The following is a 19054-nucleotide window of genomic DNA, read 5'->3' as shown; positions in this document are numbered from 1 at the left end:
TGGGTGGCTGGGAGGATCAAAAGGGGTAATACTTGTAAAATGCTTAAAAGATGGCCTGGTACATAATTAGTTGAGGGAATGTCACTGCCAACATCACCACCACCACCACCACCATCATCATCATCATCATCATAATTATCATCAATCATCATCATCATCATCATAATTATCATCAATCATCATTTTCCAGATACTGTTTGGGGCTCCTTGACTCTAGCACAGTCCTGTAAGACAGGCACAATTGTTACCCCCCATTTTATAGAAGAGAGAACTGAGGCACTGGAAACGTTAAATGACTTGTCCTAGGTCCCACTGCTAGCAAGTGGCAAAGCTGAGATTTGAATTAAATAAACTTAACACATTGTCTAGTACAAGAAGGTGCTCAATAAACACAAACTGCTATTCTTGTTGGGGTTGTTATCAGCATCCTCAGATGGCCACACAGGGGTCCTCATGTCCTGGATCAGCAGACCCGGCAGCTGAGGCCCCCCGGTGCCAGCCTCCACCCAGACTGCAGAGTGTGATGGTAACAGATGGGTGGGGTTTCCTGAGACTGAGGGGGAAGAGGCACCGTGATCTACGGCTCTCATGCACCCCAGAGAGGTGTGAGTGTGCAGCGACTTTCCCCACAGCAGAGCCCCTTCCGCAGGCCCACCATGGAGGTCACAGCCCTGGCTTTCCGGTGACAAGGGTCCGAGGCAGCCCCGGCCCTGGGCACCCACAGGAGGTGGTCCTGAGGCAGCTGTGTGTCTGGGAGGTGAGCACTTCAGAAATCTCCTCCCGACAGGCACCCTCCCCGGGGTGGGCTTCCTGCCGTGGCAGACGACAGATGTCGGGGGAGACAGGGGCAGGCCAGGGCTCCCCCACGCACACCGGCTGCCATCTGGGCAGCAGGAGGGGGGATGGCAGAGCCCTTGAGACTCGCCTCGGGCCGGGACAGCCGCTCGCCTGGGCGGGCAGCCAGGCTGGGGGCTGGGGACCCGGGGCTGGGGACTTGGCCAGCAGAGCTGCCCTTGACCCCTCCAGCCTGAAGCACGGATGGAGCATGGACTGGGGCAGACCCAGGAGGAGGGGAAGCAGGGAGGTGTACAGAGAGAGCCCACTGCTGCTGGAGAGGGCTTCCGGCTCGGGGAGACAAGTCGGGAACCCATGGAGGGCAACATGGGGTCGGGCTGAGCTGGAAAAAGCGGTTGTGCCCAGGGCTGAGGGGTGGGCTAGGAGAGGGGGCCACTCAACCTGCCTAAGCGGAGGGGCCAGAGAGTAAAGACTAGGAGGAGTGCCTGGGGGGTGGGGTCAGCTCTGCATGGGGCAGGCAGGGTGATGAGCTGTGGTCCCGTGGGGACTAAGTCCAGGTCAGGGCAGGAGGATATGCTGAGCTCCAGCGATGAAAGGGCCAGGCCCTCAGATCCCTCCCCCACCCCCACTGGGCACACTCACCTGTGAAGCATACGGGACATTTGAAGGTGCCGCCCATGCCCTCGAAGCTGTGCTCAATGAGGTGACAGAGGAGCTTGGCTGGGGAGTCGAACATCTGGTTACACAGCTTACACTCGTGGTTGATGCCTTCCTCTGCAAGGAAGACCACAGCCAGTCAGTGGCCCTGCAAACCACAGCCACTGGGCAGGAGCCCCAGTCCAGCCCCTCCTTGGTCCCCAGAACCAGGGCTGGGGTGGGGGCCGTAGATGCCGAGACCCATCCCAGCTCCAGAAGGTTCCACCTCGGAGGCGTACAGACCCCAGAGGCCAGCACCAAATACCTGGCTCTTGAAGGTATCATGTGCTGTGATTTCTCTTGCTGCTTAAGCAAGACTGTGCACAAGCCACGACCCACAGCTTGAATCTCTCACCATGTCATAGTGGAGAGCAGCCCAGGATGAGGTCTGCGCCGAGAAGGGAATCCAATCAGAATTTTAAAAATCCAGTGGAATATTTACTGAGCACGGACTGTGTGCCAGGCACTTTGAGCTGGGGCTTCTGTGGGGAGCCGAACAGATAATGCGCTTGCCCCCATTCTAATGGTGGGGGAGACAGATAATAAAGATGACCGACACATAACAGTGTCAGGAGGTGACATGAGAACGGGGAGAGCTTCCTAGGTGACAGTCAAGGGCAAAGGCCCTGAGGTGGGCTCGGGCTGGGCTGGCTTGCCAGTTGCAAGGGAGTGTGGGCCTGAAGCTCAGAGGCTGGGACCGGAGTGGTGTGAGGTCAGAGGGGACACAGGGATGCACATCGTCCAGGGCCTTGCTGGCCACTGGGGTCTCTGGCTTTAACCCTGAGGGTTGAGCAAACACTAAAAGTTATTGCTAAAACAACAACAAAATGCTCTTTTTTAACAGTTTGAAACAGGTGGCCTATGGACAGTGGCCGATGGACAAAGGGCAGACACCCTGTCCTTCTTCAAGATCAGAACATGGCTTCACCTCCCCACCTGGGAGCCACTCTGACTCAAACCTTCACTCAGAGGTGCCCGGGGAAGAGAGCGTGCCCTGAAGGCCAGCAGCTTCTCACCGGTATCAAGAGGTGCAGAGCGGAGGTCTGGCACTTTGGCCCAGAGTTGGCAGAGCAGAATTCGAATCCTGGTTTCTTCTCCAGACAATACGGCCTGGGCATAGTCCACTCAGAGTAAATGAGGGCAGCCTGAGCCCCTGTCCCATGAGGCTATGTGAGGATGGAAGGGGCCAGCATCTGCCACCAGGGTGGCCCAGAGTCAGCAGGGGGTGTGGTGGGAAGTCACCCTGGCTTGAGTGTCACATCATCCAGGCCTGGAACCCAGCTCTGCACTCACCATGTGATCTTGGGCAAGTTAGATAACCTCCATGTACCTCAGTTTCTTCTTTTCTAAAAGACCCAGTAACTGCCTTCCTTACCACTACCCACCCCCAATTAGAATGGCCAAAATCCAGAACACTGATGACACCAACTCCTGATAAAGGTGTGGAGAGATGGGAATTCTCACTCACTGCTGCTGGAGTGCAAAATGGCACAGTTTGGCAGTTTGTCACAAAACTAAACACACTTTTGCTGTATCATCCAGTAATCTGGCTCCTCGAGATTTACCAAAAGGAGGTGAAAACTTGTATCTACACAAAAACCTGCAGACAGATGTTTATAGCAACTTTCTCCATAATTTCCAAACCTTAGAAGCAGCCAAGATATCCTTCCGTCTGTGAATGGATACATATACTGTGCTACACCTAGATGATGGGTTATTATTCAGCGCTAAAACGAAATGAAGACATGGAGGAATCTTCAACGTACACGACTAAGTGAAAGCAGCCGATCTGAGAAGGCTACACGCTGTATGATTCCAACTATTCTGGAAAAGGCAAAGCAATGAGGTAATAAAACCATCAGTGGTTGCCCAAGGTGGAGACAGAGATGCACAGGCAGAGCATGGAGGATTTCTACTAGGCAGTGCAAACACTCTATGATATTGTTGTAGTGGATACACGTCATTAGACATCCGTCCAAACCCATAGAATGTGCCATGCCGTGAGTGAACAGTAGCGGAAGCTATGGGCTTTAAGTGATCACTGTAGGTTCATCTTGGCAAAAATCATGGGCCTGGTCATTCTGGTGAGTGACACTGATAATGGAGGGCCAGGAAGTACAAGGGAAATCTGTATCTTCCTCAATTTTATTTTTTAAAAGTTTATTTATTTATTTTGAGAAAGAGAGAGAGAGTGCAATTGGGGGAAGGACAGAGAAGGAGAGTCGCCAGTGGGCTCGGTGCTATCAGTGCAGAGCCTGACACAGGGCCCAAACTCATGAACTGTGAGATCACGACCTGAGCCGAAATCAAGAGTGGGACACTCAACCAACTGAGACACCCAGCACCCCACCCAATTTTATTGTGAAACTAAAACTGCTTTAAAAAATTAAAAACTTCCCAAAAATGTCAAACCCTCCCCCCGCAAATAGCCGCCTTCTTATAGTCGATGTGTCAGTTAAATGAGTTAATACATGAAGCGGGATTTTTGACCAGCCCCTGGCACACAGCAAGCGCTCAATAAGTGTTTGTTGTCAGGCATGCCAGTATCAGTGAGAGTGCTATCTGGGACAGCCGAGGACACAGGCTCCCTCTCGGGCTCCCCCAGGGAACCAGCCTCACCAAAGGTGCCAGGTGCTCTGATTTGCACTCAAAGGCAAGAATTAGGTAGCAGAGGGGCTCTGCCAGTGGCGAGACAGAAGCACAGATGGGCTGAGGCTCCCGGCGCGTCCCTGGGTCCCCAGGCCCTGGCAGGGGCTGGCAGGGACAGCATGCATCCCCCTGGCCCCCGGGGCACCGCCCGCAGAGGCACACAGACACACGTGCGTGTGCAGGTGGGCCTGCCCCACATAGCCCACTGGCTGGAATCTACCGGGTGTTTGTCGTGCCCCTGGAGCCCCAGCAACTAGGCCACACGCGCCCGACAGAGATTCAGGGAGCTCTTCCATTTATACTGGCAGAAAGGAATTCATTGACAAGTTTGGGGACATGGGGCAGGCTCAGCACGCCTGCCACACAGGCCCCACTCACGTCCTCCACTCTCCTCAGGGAGATGCTCTTCATAATTAGAGGTGGCCTCCTGTGTGGGGGCTGCCTCAGAAGACCCCCAACATTCCCCAATCGCCCCCCGCCCAGCACTGAGAAGCACAAACAATGCTTCCGAGTGCCTGGCACAAAGTGAGGAATGAATGAATGAGACACACCACCCTTGTAGATGGCCTCCCTGTTAGAATAGGGATACCTCTTGGACATTAATAAAGCAGACAGTGTGCAACATGACAACTGTACAGAGATTTCTGTTATAGTTTCTAATATAACTGAAGTTTAAGCTTATAACATAAATAATTATCCCTGCTTGGGGCTAAAACCACATTTCCTAGGAAAGGGAACTAGACCACTTGCTAAGGTAACAGAGCCAACTGAGGGTGGTGCTCTGAACAGGATACAAAGTCCTCCCTATCCATACAGATCACACCTGCACACCACCTCCAGGCAGCCTCCCCTGACTATGCCAGCATGCACGGCCGCACCAGGCTGGACATGGTGACCCTGAATTCATCTAACCATATCCTTGGAGTCTCTCTGATCCTGGCTTCTCCTCCTCCAGCCCCCAAAACATCAGGCCCTGCCTGGGTCGACAGAAGGAGCTCGGGAAATGCTCACGGGGAAGAGATGCCCCTGGCTGGGCCCTCTCCCCCTGTCCAGCCAGAGCCAGCTCCCTGGGCTGGGATGGCAGGAGGATTTACTGCTCTCTGCCGAGCGGGGCCTTTATCCACTTGGCTGTGAATGGAGACGTGCCGTCTGATACACAAACACCAAGAAGACAAAGAAGGCTCCCGCAACTTATAAATCAGAGAAATCATGTCTGACAGTCACTTTCCGTTCTCCGAGTGCCGAGCAATTCATCAGCTGGTCCCCCCTGATTCATAGATGCCGCTACACCCCGCACCCACATTCATAAATATGTGCACAGTCAGGCGGACCTGGAGCTGCAAGCCGGTTCCGGGCCCTAAACAGCTGCCATTTAAGCAAATCACACCCCCAAACCAGTGTCGGTGTGAGGTTGTGGGCTAATTAGATCAAGCGCCCGGTAGACAACTGTGTGCCACTGCTCCCTTTCCTCACCCCCTTCCCCATATGTTAAAGAGTGTCAAACCTGGGGAGATGGGGCGGGGGAGGGAAAAGAAAACACGCAGAAAGTGAAAGCAGAGTGAAAAATAAGAAAGCTGGAGGGGTTCCCACAGACCTGAGAACCTCTCCCACCCGGGCCGGGCCTTCTGGTTTGCAAGCCTTCTTTCTGAAGGACAAGGCCGTCTCCCCACCAGAGGGGGTTGGAGATGCTCCCTGGGGTGTCTGTCATGTGCACCTCTGCCTATAAAGCCCTCCAGGGAAATGGGGGGCGGGGAGCTCCCTGGTTAATGTGCAAACACTCCTCTGCGTGCGCAGGACCCAGTATCAGCCGGCCCACGAATATTGACAGGATCCACGGCCACCGCGGCTCTTACCGCACCAATGCTGACAACCTCTCGCTCTGTCCCAAGTTGCGGGGTCCGCAGAGAGCGGCACCCTCAGAGAATAACTTCCCTGAATTATATAAGATCACACGGCCTTGGCAGACACCTTGGTGCTGAATGACAAAGCTGTCTGGGAGCCCGCAGGCCCCTCCGCCCCGGCGCGGGGGCTGGAGGATTTTGTGAGTTAAGACGCAAAATCACTTCCTCTCTTTTCTATTCTTTTTTTTTTTTTTTTTAGCACATGACAGGCATCCATAAGCGAGACCCACACAACTCCAGTGAATTACGCAGCCCCGCTCATTTGTAAAGTGAAATGCAGATTTTGCCTGCTCGCTGTGCCAGATTTTTCCTCCTAGTCCCCATAAGTCGCGGCTGGCACAGGGAATCTATTGATTTATGATGATTTTTTAAAAAAATAAAAATAAATAAAAACCCAAGCTGCCAAAGAAACAATCCAGCAAGCGTAAAAATCCCAGAGTTCCCCCCACCCAATGCTTTTTTTTTTCCCCTCTGCTCAGGAATAATAAGTGTTAATTTTACACTTCATTTCTCAAAAAAATAATAGGATGTGCTTTTGCTTAAAACCAAGTCAGCCTGCTGGAACCTTTCAGGCTGAAACTGTGTCAGCCCAAAAGAGGAGCAGAGGGCTTTGTGGAAGAGCATCGTGCCGAGATGATAGCTCCCTGTAATGTCCTCGGTACCGACTTTTGTCTCCAAAAGCATTTGATCCTGGCAGACACATACTTATTTCCATACAGGTCTTGAGGGAAGCCAGGAGGAGAGAGAGCTGATTATCAGAATCCTGAAGGTGAAGCTCAGGTGGGCCCCACTGATGTCAAAGGCAGGCCTGGGCACACATTCGGAGGCCATAATTTGCTGCCTGGGAGGGAGGGGCAGCAGGCTGCGGCAGGGAGTGGACAGGGCATTGTTCTCGGGCTCCAGCGCACTGAGCACGACCCGCTCCCACCATATCTGCTGGGCCTTGCCTGGCCCTTCTCTGAGCAGGGGCCGCACTTGGGGAAGCTGACCCAGGCGTGGCATCATTAAGGCACAGACCCCTCTGAGGGGACAGGACCAGCAACTGCCCCTTGTGTTGACAGGGGGCATAATTAGCCACCTCCATTCAGGAAGCAGCAATTAAGGATACAAGAGTGAGCACCAGAAACACTTTGCTTTGAGTCACAGTTCCAGTCATTTGCTGTGTGTACTTGGTTGAGTTACTTAACCTCTCTGAGCTTCAGCTGCCTTTGCTAGAGGATGGGAAGAATCATCACAGGGTTTTTGTAAGGCTGCCAAGCAGGCTTCCTCTGCCACAGGATGTCTGCCCTCGACAAAACTCTCTACCCCCAGACCACCTCCTTGTCCTCCTTCACTCCCTGCTTAAATGCTATCTCCTCCCAAAGGCAGGAGTAGCACTCCCAAAGTGCTAAAGCAGCACATACCCGCATCCTTTCCAGCACCTCTCACGCCTTGAACTTCATAGTGCTTACCACCACTGGGCATAGTACAGAGTTGATTGTTGTGTTTTATCTTAACTACCTGACTCTCTCTCTCTCTCTCTCTCTTCCCCTCTTCCACATCTTATGTGCGTGCACACAGAGTAATCTAAGTTCCGTGAGGGATATTTTGCTCACNTAGTACAGAGTTGATTGTTGTGTTTTTTCTTAACTACCTGACTCTCTCTCTCTCTCTCTCTCTTCCCCTCTTCCACATCTTATGTGCGTGCACACACAGAGTAATCTAAGTTCCGTGAGGGATATTTTGCTCATTGCTATGTTACCAGTGCCTAGAACAGAGCCTGGCACATAGTAGTTGCTCAACAAACAGCAAATGAATGGTTTGTGTAAAGCACTTAGTACAGTGCTTGGAACACGGGTAAGATTACTGGTGAACACTGCTTACCACACAGCAATGGTCCCCCCAACTGGCAGGACTGGCGGCTTATAAGATCTGTGCTTGCCTTCAGAAACTTGCAGTTCAGACCCTCACAAAATGGCCTGATCCAGGACTGTGGGCATGGAGGATCTCTTTCATCGAACAGAAAAGGGGCAGTGGCCCTATCAGCCTTGTGGCAGAGCCGGGGGTGGGGTCACGTGGTTGCCCCAAGCAGCCCTCTATACCTTTAGAAAATACCAAACTAGGCCCGGGATTTGAGACCTAGGACTCAGCAAGCCACCTTCTGCTCCTTGATCATCCAAAATTTTTGAGTGAGAAGGAGGAGAGACAGATGTGCCCTCCCAGTTTCCACGTTTGAGCCTGGTAGCCCCCTGGCCGGCACCAGCTCCAGTTGGCAGGACGGCCGGAACTTTCCCCAGGTAAGCAGTGAGGCAGCGCCCACAGTGACAGGGTGGGCCAGTACAGAGGGTAGCACTGTCCCTGCGACAGCATTTCTGGGAGTGGAAGGAAGGCAGGGGACTGCCTCTTGGAGCTGAAATCCTCCATTCCCAGCTCCGGTAATAAATTCACCAGCCTTCAATTCTACCCCAAGGATCAAGTCAAGTAAAGACCCCTGAGATCCAGGGGCCCGAGCTCAGACACACACGGGGCACACAGGAAGGGGAGGACAAGGAGCCCAGCATTCATCTGGTAATGAGCAGGTAAATGAGCAGGCTAGAGGGGGACCCCAGGAGAGGACCCTAATAAATAACCAACCACAAACAGGCAACAAACAGGAAAGAGAAACATAGGCCAATGGGGGACACAGTTCTTTGTTCTCTGTAAGGAACAAAGACCTTCGAGTAGAAGAGAAGAGAGCATATACTAATATCTGGGCAGCCAGGCCAGGCTGTTTACCTATTGATTTGTTATTAAATGCCACACGGAAGTGAACCAAGGCAGGCTGTAACCCGGGGTAACCCAGAGGCCAGGAAGAAATCAGGCAGGACGGAAGTGGGGGCAAGGGCTGATCTTGGGACCCCCAACACCTTAGGCCCCGGCTGACCAGAGTATCTACAACCCGGATAGGCAGGGTGTGGTCCCCAGACCTGAAGCCGTGGCAGCCCTGGGGAGCTGGTTAGAAATGCAGGATCTCAGGCCCCACCCCAGATCTGCAGAATGAGAATCTGCCTTTTAAAAGTGCTCCCACAGTTTGGGCACGCATTCAAGTTTGAGGAGCACTGAACTCTATAAAAGGGCTTCTGGAGAGGCCCATCTTGTTGGAAGCCTGATGTCATGAAGCTGTGTGTTCCTAGCGATCACCTTTCCCAAGACTGTATACTTCGGTCTCTAAAAAGGAGGAAAGTCTTCTATAGTCACTTGTTGTCCGCACTTTAAAGAAGATGGAGAAATACGTCCAACAGTGGGAAACACTCTCCGATTATCACAGTCGGAATGAGAATGGCATGGGGGGTCTCTGGAGGGGCTGTTGGAAGCACTGGGGGTGGTGGCTGACACTCCATCGAGCACCCTGGTGGCCCTGCTGCCCCAGACCCCAAATACTCGGGTGCTCAGGGTCCCCCATCATTCAAGGGCACTCAGGCATTGCAGGAAGGTATGCCCCACCACCCCTGCCCCCATGCTGGGCCCCCATTTTCCTAATTAATCCTGCAGGATAGGCTGTGCCCTTCCTCCTCCCCTTGGGGGCACCTTCCCAGGCCTCTCTGGCCAGGAGGGACCCATCTCGTGGTCCCCCGTGTTTCAGAGAGGCTTATAAATGAGCTCTGGCAGCCTGAACCAGGGCCCCACGGGGGACCCAGAGCCTCTTCAAAACAGAGCCCTGACAATTAGGCAGTCTGAGTTTTGAAAGGCTTGGGATTGATGGCGTGGACAGTAAAAATATCACCTGGGGAGCTGGGTGTAGTCCTCTGAGGGTTGCCTGAGGTCAGTTGCCATGGCAACGGAGAATGAGCTCAACCTTGTAACTGACCCTTATCTTTTTTTGATCTGTGGGCCACTTGGGGCCAAGGCTTGAAATCAACTGGAAAATAATCCGGTCACATATCAGAAAGAAAACTATTTATACTTATTTACCCAGGTATCCACCAACAGCCCCGTTCCGCAGTGATGGGGACGCCACAATAAACCAATATCGCAAGTCCAAACGGAGGCTACCGGACCACAGGAGAGGTGGACCGGGTTCTCCTCCCAGCCTTCCCCCCTCTCCCCCCTCTGGCCCTCTTGCCCCTCACTTCATTCCTGCCGGAAGCTCTGGGCCCTCTTGCAGGCCAGCATCCGGTGGACATCCACCAGAGGAGTTGGACTCTGATTTCTTCCCTCATCTGCTGTTCAGGCGTGTCGGTCCAGCCTGGCTTGATCGCTAGGCTGCCTGGCTTTAGTCCAGGGTGGGATGAGAGTCTCCTCTGCCAGAGGCGTGTTCCCAGCCGAGAGGCTGGATGGAGGTACCAGCCAGGCAGGTGTGCATCTCTGCACTTGGGGGAGGTGTGCACGTGGGGTTTAGGGGAGGCGGGGTGACAGGAGGGACAACTTCAGGCCCTCCCACCTCATCCCACACCCGGGGAAGGCCTGGCTGGCTCAGCCACCCCCACACTCACCCCCAGGTCCCCGTGGTAAGACAGCCATCTGGCTGAGGCCCGTCTCCAGGACACTGCTATCCTGAGTTACAAGTACTCGCACACTCTCTTCTCCGAAACTCAAGTCAGAAGACTCCAGATGGTTCCCTTGACCGGCTGCTCCCAAGAGTCACGTCACATGGATGTTAGCAAGGGGTCAGTTAAGCTTGAGGATGATTCTGGGTAAACTCCCCTTGAGCTTTCCCATCACTGCAAACAGGACAGCTAGACTGACTACCCCCCTCCCCCAATCACCCCTGCTCCATCAAGATGAGCTTCTTTGGGGAATGGAGGGAAAAATATGGCTGAGAACCAGGCAGCTTGTAGGCTATTCCTGGCTCCGCCACAGACTCCATAGGGTGAGTGGGCTGAGCACGTTCCCTGCGCACATCAGTCTTCTAGCCTGTGAAATGGGGAGAAAGCCATCTCCCTCACGGAGCTGTTATGAAGAGAGAGTGAGAACAAGATAAAGAATACTGGCCACAATACTATGGCCACAGCTGCGGGTATTGTGAACAGGATTCTGCGCTGAGACTCCACGCCCAGGGGCTGTCACAGGGTGTGCACTGTGGGGGTCACCAGGTCAGCGGAGCCCTGCCCGGGGAAATGTTTACAGAGCCCAGACACGGCAGCTGGCTCGTTGCAGGTACCCAGTCCACGTTATGGCCGCCTGACAAATGCCTCTGCATCAATCTTCCTCGTCTCCGTCCTCCTCCACCTCCGCCCCATTCCCCATACTTGTGATGGCAGAAGTTCTATCCGGATTTCCATCCCTTTGTTCAGCGGCTTCCTACTTCCGGCCATAGAAGTTGACTCCGCCCCCTCCCCCGCCCCCCATGCTCTTGCAACCACCTTTTCTTACTTCTTCACGGCTCTTCTCTTTGTTCCTCTGTCTAAAACTCAGTGGGATTTCCATGGAGGTCCTAACCAGGGCTGCGGACGAGGGCGTGACTGGTTTGAGTGCCCCCCACCTCCCGGCCTTGACCTGTGCAGGGGCCCCACATGGGCACCGCACCAGTGCTCCAGGAATCGCACAGAGGCTGGCCCAGCGCAGAGATCCGTGATGGCGGGAGCCTCCTTCCAACTCCAAGACCTGCTTCTTCACAGCCAGGGAAGCCCGCCCCGCGGTGCCCGCGGTCCCGCCCCGGGGTGCCAGCAGTCCTGCCCCGCGGTGCCTGCCACCCCACGTGGTCCCTGAGAAGACGCACCGTCTTTCCCGCGGCTCTGCTTGCCACTTGGGTGATGGCAGACAAAGCCACGGGTCTCTCAGCAGTCTGAGGATCTGTAATCTTTAGGACACGGTGACTGGTTGTCTTTGGTGAAAACAAAGTCACCGACCAGGCCCTGCACAGGTCACACCAAAAGACGCCTATCACGATCTCAGCTGCGCAAGGAAGAGAGTGAATGATCAAATCAACGACAGTGAATGATCAGGGGGCCACACTGGGGGCTCGAGTTCTACAGATTCTAAACTTCCAGGGGCGCCTGAGTGGCTTAGTCGGTTAAGCGTCCGACTTTCGCTTAGGTCATGATCTCGCGGTTCGTGGGTTCGAGCCCCGTGTCGGGCTCTGTGCTGACTGCCAGCTCAGAGCCTGGAGCCTGTTTCCAAGTCTGTGACTCCTTCTCTCTCTGACCCTCTCCTGCTCACGCTGTCTCTCTCTCTCTCCTAGAAATACATAAAACATTAAAAAAAAAAAACAACTTCCAGAACTCAACACTTTAGGGGCTTGAAACATCCTGCTGATGAAGACATTCCACTGCGCTCCTCACACACACCCCCTCACCTGAGAAACACAAAAGCCCTAAGAAAATGAAGATCCCACTGCATCCCCTAGGGGCCCACTAGGTGAAAACAAGGAGCTTATTCTTCCTTAACACACCAAACACCTACCAATGTGTATCACTGATCTTCAGATTCACGTTTTCCACAACAAGGTGACTGCTTAAAAGTCCCTCATGTTAATAATCCTCAGATTAATAGTCTCTAATAACATGCAATTAACGTGATAGGCAGGCTCCCAAACCCTTACTGTCACCGACCCTGTCAGGGACACGTGGATTACCCCTGCTTTTACTACAAGGGTTTTCTCTGCTGCTGACATCATTTCCCCCTACCCACATCATGTTTTTAAAGTGAGCAACAGCCATGTGTCAAAAAAACAAACAGCTATCCACAGCACACCCATGTAGAATGCAGGTAGCACCATTTCTTCAAAAGTTTTCCAACCAGGGGTTCACAGATCTGTCCCTGCAGCTCCTAACAGTTAAAGCTTAGATCTAAAACAGAAATTCACTACTACTTCCTCCCTTTTGACTGCGCTAATTGGACATGGGGCATCCCTACTCCTCAGCAACATTCTGAGCAGTGATAAATGATAAGACTAGACTGGCTTCTACGGCAAAGTTATAAAACACATGCACCTGCTAGATCTGCACAGTCCAATAGGGTCATTACTAGCCACATGTGGTTACTTAAATCTCAATTAATTAAAGTTAAATAAAATTAAAAATTCAGTTCCATATTTCAGGTGCTCAACAGCAACGTGGCTAGTGGCTACTGATTTGGACAGCATGCAATGTTTCCATCAGGGCAGAAAGTTCTATGGGACAAAGCTGTGGTAGAATGTATTCAGCTTAAGGGCAAGGGCTCTCTGGGTCTTGCTCAGCACTGTAATCCCGGAACCTACCACAGCGTGTGGCGCACAGCAGGTGTTTAAGAAATGTTTATGGAATTGTGGTATACGTGTTTCAAAATGTTTTAAAGAACTCTTCATTCCTTTTACTGGTTGCTGGGATTGCCCTTCATGGAAAACACCCCAGATGTGAGCCTCTCTGACCTTTGACTTAAACCTCCACCATAATAATTATGGGGCAACTGGGGCAGATAAGAATACAGTGAATGTAGGGAACATGCAAGAGTAATGACATTTCTCCGAAGGGGCATAACTCAAACAATTGGGTGACTCTGGACCAATAGGTTCTAAAGTAGATCAGTAACAATTGGGCACTAGCTAGTCTAGAAGCCCACTGGCTACATGACTGAGCCACCTCTCACTGAGGAACCTTGTCCCTGCTCCCTGAGAAGTATGGGGATGTCAGCAAACAGGACACCTGCTGGAGGTCAAGGCCAAGAAGAGAGAGCAATGAATCAGGATTCCACACCCTTAAACTGGCCCTGTTGCTTGTGAAGGAAGTAAATGCCTGCATTTGTAATGCTGCTAAGTGGTTTGTGTAGTTTCTTATTCTGCTTCTGCTGGCTGCGTCTCAACCATGGTTTTGCTATGACCCAGGTAAGATGAAAATTGAACTAAAATTGAAAAGTCACATGCAACATGGAATAAATACATTCAAATCTATGATACATCCTTCAAGTTGTCACCTGATCCCAACCATAACACCAGCACTGAGCCTACTCGGAGGGAGAATTTCTTCCTTCAATTTGGCTCAAAAGCCATGAGGCTGAGCAAAGCTTAGAGCCACACCCCTGGCCCTCCAAGGTGGTTTCTGGAGTCACACTTTCTCATGTCCATTCTGGTCTCCACTCCGTCTCCCCAAACACCAATCAAAATATCACCTTCCTGAGGGCAGAGGGCTGCCACCTTTCTTTCTTCCTTCAACAGACCCAGGACTAAGACTGAACAAGGCCTCGGGATGCCCCAAGCTCACAGTCAACATGAACTTGCTGATTTATTCAGCTCCCAGAGCTGAGTTCTCCCAGATGGTTATCTGGGATGGCTTGGGCCTGGCACCCAGAGACCAGATGAGGGGGGTCTGCCAACTCAGGGCAGCTTAGACCCCACAGTCAGCTCAGTTCTCGCTGTGCCTCCACCCAGATGCCACCAGGCCTCTGAAATCTGGGGCCCACTCCCATCCCACCTACCATTCCTAGCCCGAGGAGGCAGTTCACAGAAGGCCATGGACAGCCCCCCACCCTGTGCCCATGGAGACAAGCAGCCTAAGTCCAGAGGAGGGGGCAAGCTGACTGGGGAGAGTGGATGGAATGGCTCCCACATAGCCCTTCACTCTCCATGCTGGCTTAACAGACGGAATGGCTGCCATTAGCTGGGACGTGATGTAAGCAGTTGAGGCCCACGCGCTGTGGCAGGAGAGGGTCCCTCCTTACAACTCTGGCTGGCCTTTATGCCTTGGAAAAGTACATCTAACACCTGGCAATTCACCCTTTGCCGTCTACCCTCCTGACCCTACCTCTCCAGACCTGCTCTCATCTTCCGGTCTTCTTCCAGCACATACTGACTTGAGCATACCCTCCAAGTTCTATGGTCATCATTTCACTCTCTTCCTCAAGAGCCTGCAGTGGCTCCCATTTTCCCACAGTAAAGCTACTTCCTTCTGTCACACCCAACCAGCACCCTTGCTTTCGGCCGCACCTACTCCCTACTCCCTCCTGCCCCACTGGCTTCCTCAGTCCCAGGCCCTTGCTCCTTCCTGACTCTGCACCTTTGTTCAAACTACTCTCGGTGTTTTGCCTCTATCCTTCCAACCACTATCTGAGAGATAGTCCTAGGCTGGCATTAAGGCTCCAGCTCCAGTTGCACCTAACACTATCCAGAGTTATGTGAAATAAAAGTATCTTTCAAAAATTCTCTCTAAGTGAACTTCACTTTCTGTCACTTGCCACCCAAATAGCCCTACCTAATAAATTCTCTGAGAAAAAAAAAAAAGCAGTTCTTTTACTCATCTGTTGCTACTAATGGGTCCAGACAAACATGAGGTGCTCAATAAGTGCTAACAGTTCGACTGGTTAATAGAGTCACACCCCCAACCCCACAGCTCTGGGCCACACCCTGGGCATTCAGGCAGGGGTTCCCAGTGCTCAGTGCTACCCCAGACACAGGAGCTCAGACACATGGCCCTGGGTCCACAGCCCCTCTAGCGTGTTGGATGGTGACAAAATAGGACTGAGTCAGCCCTGTGACTCCCCACCCCAGGGAGGGTGCTACTCTCAGGGCTGGACCCGGACCCTTGCTCAGACTCACTGCCTTCAGTGGATGGAGAGAAGCAAAGCCTCATGGTCAGGGTTCAAATCCCCCTCCTGCCCAACCAGCTGTGGCATCTTGGATCACTGGTTGTGTCTATATATATAAAGTGAGGACTGTCACAGTGCCGGTCTCATCAGCCAACCAGCTGTGGCATCTTGGATCACTGGTTGTGTCTATATATATAAAGTGAGGACTGTCACAGTGCCGGTCTCATCAGCCAACCAGCTGTGGCATCTTGGATCACTGGTTGTGTCTATATATATAAAGTGAGGACTGTCACAGTGCCGGTCTCATCGGCTGCTGTGGGGGGAGGGGCCTTGAAGCCTCGGTGCCGTTATCATCCCATCACTGCTCCTGACTCTGCATGGGGCGCCAGCTGAGGACCTGGGTGGACAGGCCAGTGAGATGCTGCCTATGGCCCCCAAGTTGCCTGGAGGTGAGAAACCTTAGAGGCCGGGTGATGGGATATGCTGTGTGTGACAACATGTGTGACAGCACAGTCACCCAGAGGCCCTGAACATACCCCAAACCAGAGCTTTGAGGACACCGGGGGGTTGGAGGGGTGGGAGAGCAGCAGAGCTCTAGGGAGGACAGATGGTCGGAGGTCCATGTGGATGAGAAGCCGGCAGGTGCCAGGGCCCAGCACCCAGCACCCAGCACCAGACCCCTCGGTGCTCTGGGCACCACAGCCTTACTGGCCCAAGACGCAGGAGCCGCTCCGCTGGAGGGCAGGAAGAAGGGCCAAGGCCTGGTGTGAGGACTCAGGGTCCCTGCTGTCATTGTGAGGGTTGGCCTGGAGGACTGACCTCTGACCTCATGGAGTGAGACCAGGAGATGGAGCCACACTCTCACTCCTCTAGAACCCATTTTGAGGTCCTGCAAATTAAAAGAGTTTCTCAGTACAGAATCTCTCAATGGCCCCAATCCCATCCATGATTTTGACCTTAGAATCTGGGCGGGGAGGCACTCAAGATGATTTCTCTGCCTCTACTTCATGCTTTAGTCACACCCTGAATGCCCAAGAGCACGACCTTAATGGACCTTTAGAAACCAGAAGCCAGATTCTAGTGAATTACCTCGAATTCCGGTCCCTAAATCGGGAGCCTGTCTTGGCTTCCCCCAGCCAGGGATGGTACCTGGCCCTGTCCTTGCCTCCTTCTGGATGACTCCTTTCTCCTTGCCCAGAGGTGAGAAAAGCAGAAATCTCAGGTACCTGCAGAGGATCCAGCATGAAAATGGGGCTCCAGGCGGCCTTCTGTCCAGTTCACAACAGAGGACACCTTGCACCTCCCCGCAGGCTGAGCCCTTCCAGAAATGCCCACTGTGCCTTCCTGCCAACAGAGGGATGTCTTTACAGCACCGCTCAAACTCCCACCTCAAGAGAAACAGGCCTTGCCCTCCTGCCCCTCCTTTCCATCCCGATAGGGAACCTCTGCCCTTTTGCACCCCAAAACTATCCTTCCTGCCCTTGGCATACTCACACCTGCTCAGCCCCTCTCTCTCACAGCCGGGGCACTACGCAGTGCCCAGCATGGCAGCCGGCACACGGTGGGAACTCTACCAATGCCTGCTCCATGGGAGGGGGCTCTCCAGAGATGAACAGTAGTTAGGCCCTGCCCACAGGACCAGGTACCAGGGACAGACAACAAGAAGACACGTACAGCTTTGTCCCATCAGTCTCCCGCCTCACATACAGCTAACGTGGCAATAAAAGCAGGTAATCAACACGATCCTATTTGGGTGTTGCTTAAAAAGAGGGAGTGTGTGGGGCACCTGAGTGGCTCAGTCGGTTAAGCGTCCGACTTCGGCTCAGGTCATGATCTCACGGTTCCTGGGTTCGAGCCCCGCCTCGGGCTCTGTGCTGACTGCCAGCTCAGAGCCTGGAGCCTGCTTCACATTCTGTGTCTCCCTCTCTCTCTGACCCTCCCCTGCTCACACTGTCTCTCTCTCTCTCTCAGAAATAAATAAAAACAAAAAACAAAACAAAAAACAAAAAACAACAACAACAAAAAAAGAGGGAGTGTGTGTAACAGTATGTGGGTGTGCCTTTCGAAAGAGCTGGTGAAAGGTCACACAGGAAGGAGGCAGACAGTTCTCTCTGGCTGGCAGGGCAGCCTGTACCTTGGTCGGACCAGACCAGTCAGCCTGCAAGGCACTGATCTGCAGGCGGTCATCAGCCACCACTACAGTCATGTCACCGTGGCTCTTGGGTCACCCTCATTCTGGCTTGGCTGGATTTTCGAGGTTTCCTGCAATAAGCATGGGCAGCTTTTGTAATCATTAGACTGACAGCTTTCATTAAAAAAAAAATTAAGCTACTGGTTCATGACAAAGACAATGGCCGCAATGACAGCACCCCTTCTCTGGCGTCCCCATCTAGAAGGTGAGGTAGATGGACCAGAGATCTCCATGGCCCCACTCCCCTGCTCTGTGGTTCTTCCCATCAGAGACTGGGCAGGCAGCGTGCCACTCTCGGCTTCTCGCTGCCTCTGCTCATCCCTACCTCTGTCCCTGTCGCCTGGGCTCAGTTCTGTCACCTGTCAAGTGGGATGGGCAGGCCACCTTGCAGGTCTGGGCTCTGCTGCTGTGTGTCCTGGAAAGTCACCTCTTGTGTGCCCCGGTCTCCCCCTCTGTCAAATGGGGACAGAGCTGTGACCCGTGGGCACGTTATCACCTCCTGGGCCCTCACAAGGCACTAGCTGCAAAGCATGGTTGGGAAGGTGTGAGTGACAATCCGTCCCCACACCGGGCGTGAGCTGCCGGGATTTTTTGCAGGCTCATGGCTCTGAGGGAAGTGGAACATGCCTGACAGAACACAGGTCCTGGCCTCTGGCCTTGCAGTCGTGGGGGGATGGAAAGTGAGGTTCCAAGTGGGCAAGAGAGGTCAGGGAGGCCATGACCACTCGTGAGGAGGCTGGTGCGTGGCGGCCCCACCACCAGTCCAGACCTTCTTAGCCAGCGCTGCCTCTGACTGGGTCCAGGCCGGGCCCGGCCCACGGAGGAGGCAGCAGCCCCAACACTTTGACAGGCCAGATATGCAGCGTGCCCGGATCCTCACCCGCCGCGGGATTGGAGATGACAGGCTCTGGGGGCCGGAAGGAGCTGGGTCACAGGAAACTTGGCAATGAGAAGGGCGGGAGGAGCATCTGGGCTCACAGGGCCTGGAGGCCCCCACCCTCCGGAGAGCCCAGTGAAGGGCTCTCCCCTCAACTCCTCAAGCCCTGAAGCGAGACCTAAGTGCTCCCGGGCCAAGGCTGGGGTCCCACTGCTGCCCCTTCCTGTGCCGCCAGCTTCCAAAGAGACAGTAGAAAGTGGTCCAAAGACCCAATATTTGTATTTCGCATGCTAATTTGACATAGAGGAGTGGGCATGGGGGAGTGTTTATAATCAGCACTCCAATAAGCCCACAAATGACGCCAGTATTTTATAAGCTTGTTAGAAACAAATCACCCCTCAGCTGATATTTACTTACTGATGAATCATAAAAGGGCTCAGTACACAAAGAGTACATCCAAAAAGCATGTCTGTCTCCAGTCCCGTCTTC

At 53.3% G+C, this 19054-nt stretch overlaps 1 protein-coding gene across 2 annotated transcripts in view; it reads right to left on the bottom strand.

The window, feature by feature from the left end:
* ZNF423 (zinc finger protein 423) overlaps window positions 1-19054 on the bottom strand; it is a 325192-nt gene that overhangs the window by 28604 nt on the left and 277534 nt on the right. For both annotated transcript variants that reach the window (XM_077751410.1, XM_077751409.1), the window contains one exon: window positions 1438-1569. In XM_077751410.1, the coding sequence (XP_077607536.1) occupies window positions 1438-1569 (132 nt within the window). The remainder of the gene's footprint in view (window positions 1-1437; window positions 1570-19054) is intronic.

Source organism: Crocuta crocuta, unplaced genomic scaffold (genome assembly GCF_008692635.1).
Source record: "Crocuta crocuta isolate KB4526 unplaced genomic scaffold, BGI_CrCroc_1.0 scaffold124, whole genome shotgun sequence".
Taxonomy (NCBI): domain Eukaryota; kingdom Metazoa; phylum Chordata; class Mammalia; order Carnivora; family Hyaenidae; genus Crocuta; species Crocuta crocuta.
The sequence above is the reverse complement of the archived record's forward strand: the minus strand, read 5'-3'. Positions and strand labels throughout refer to the sequence as shown.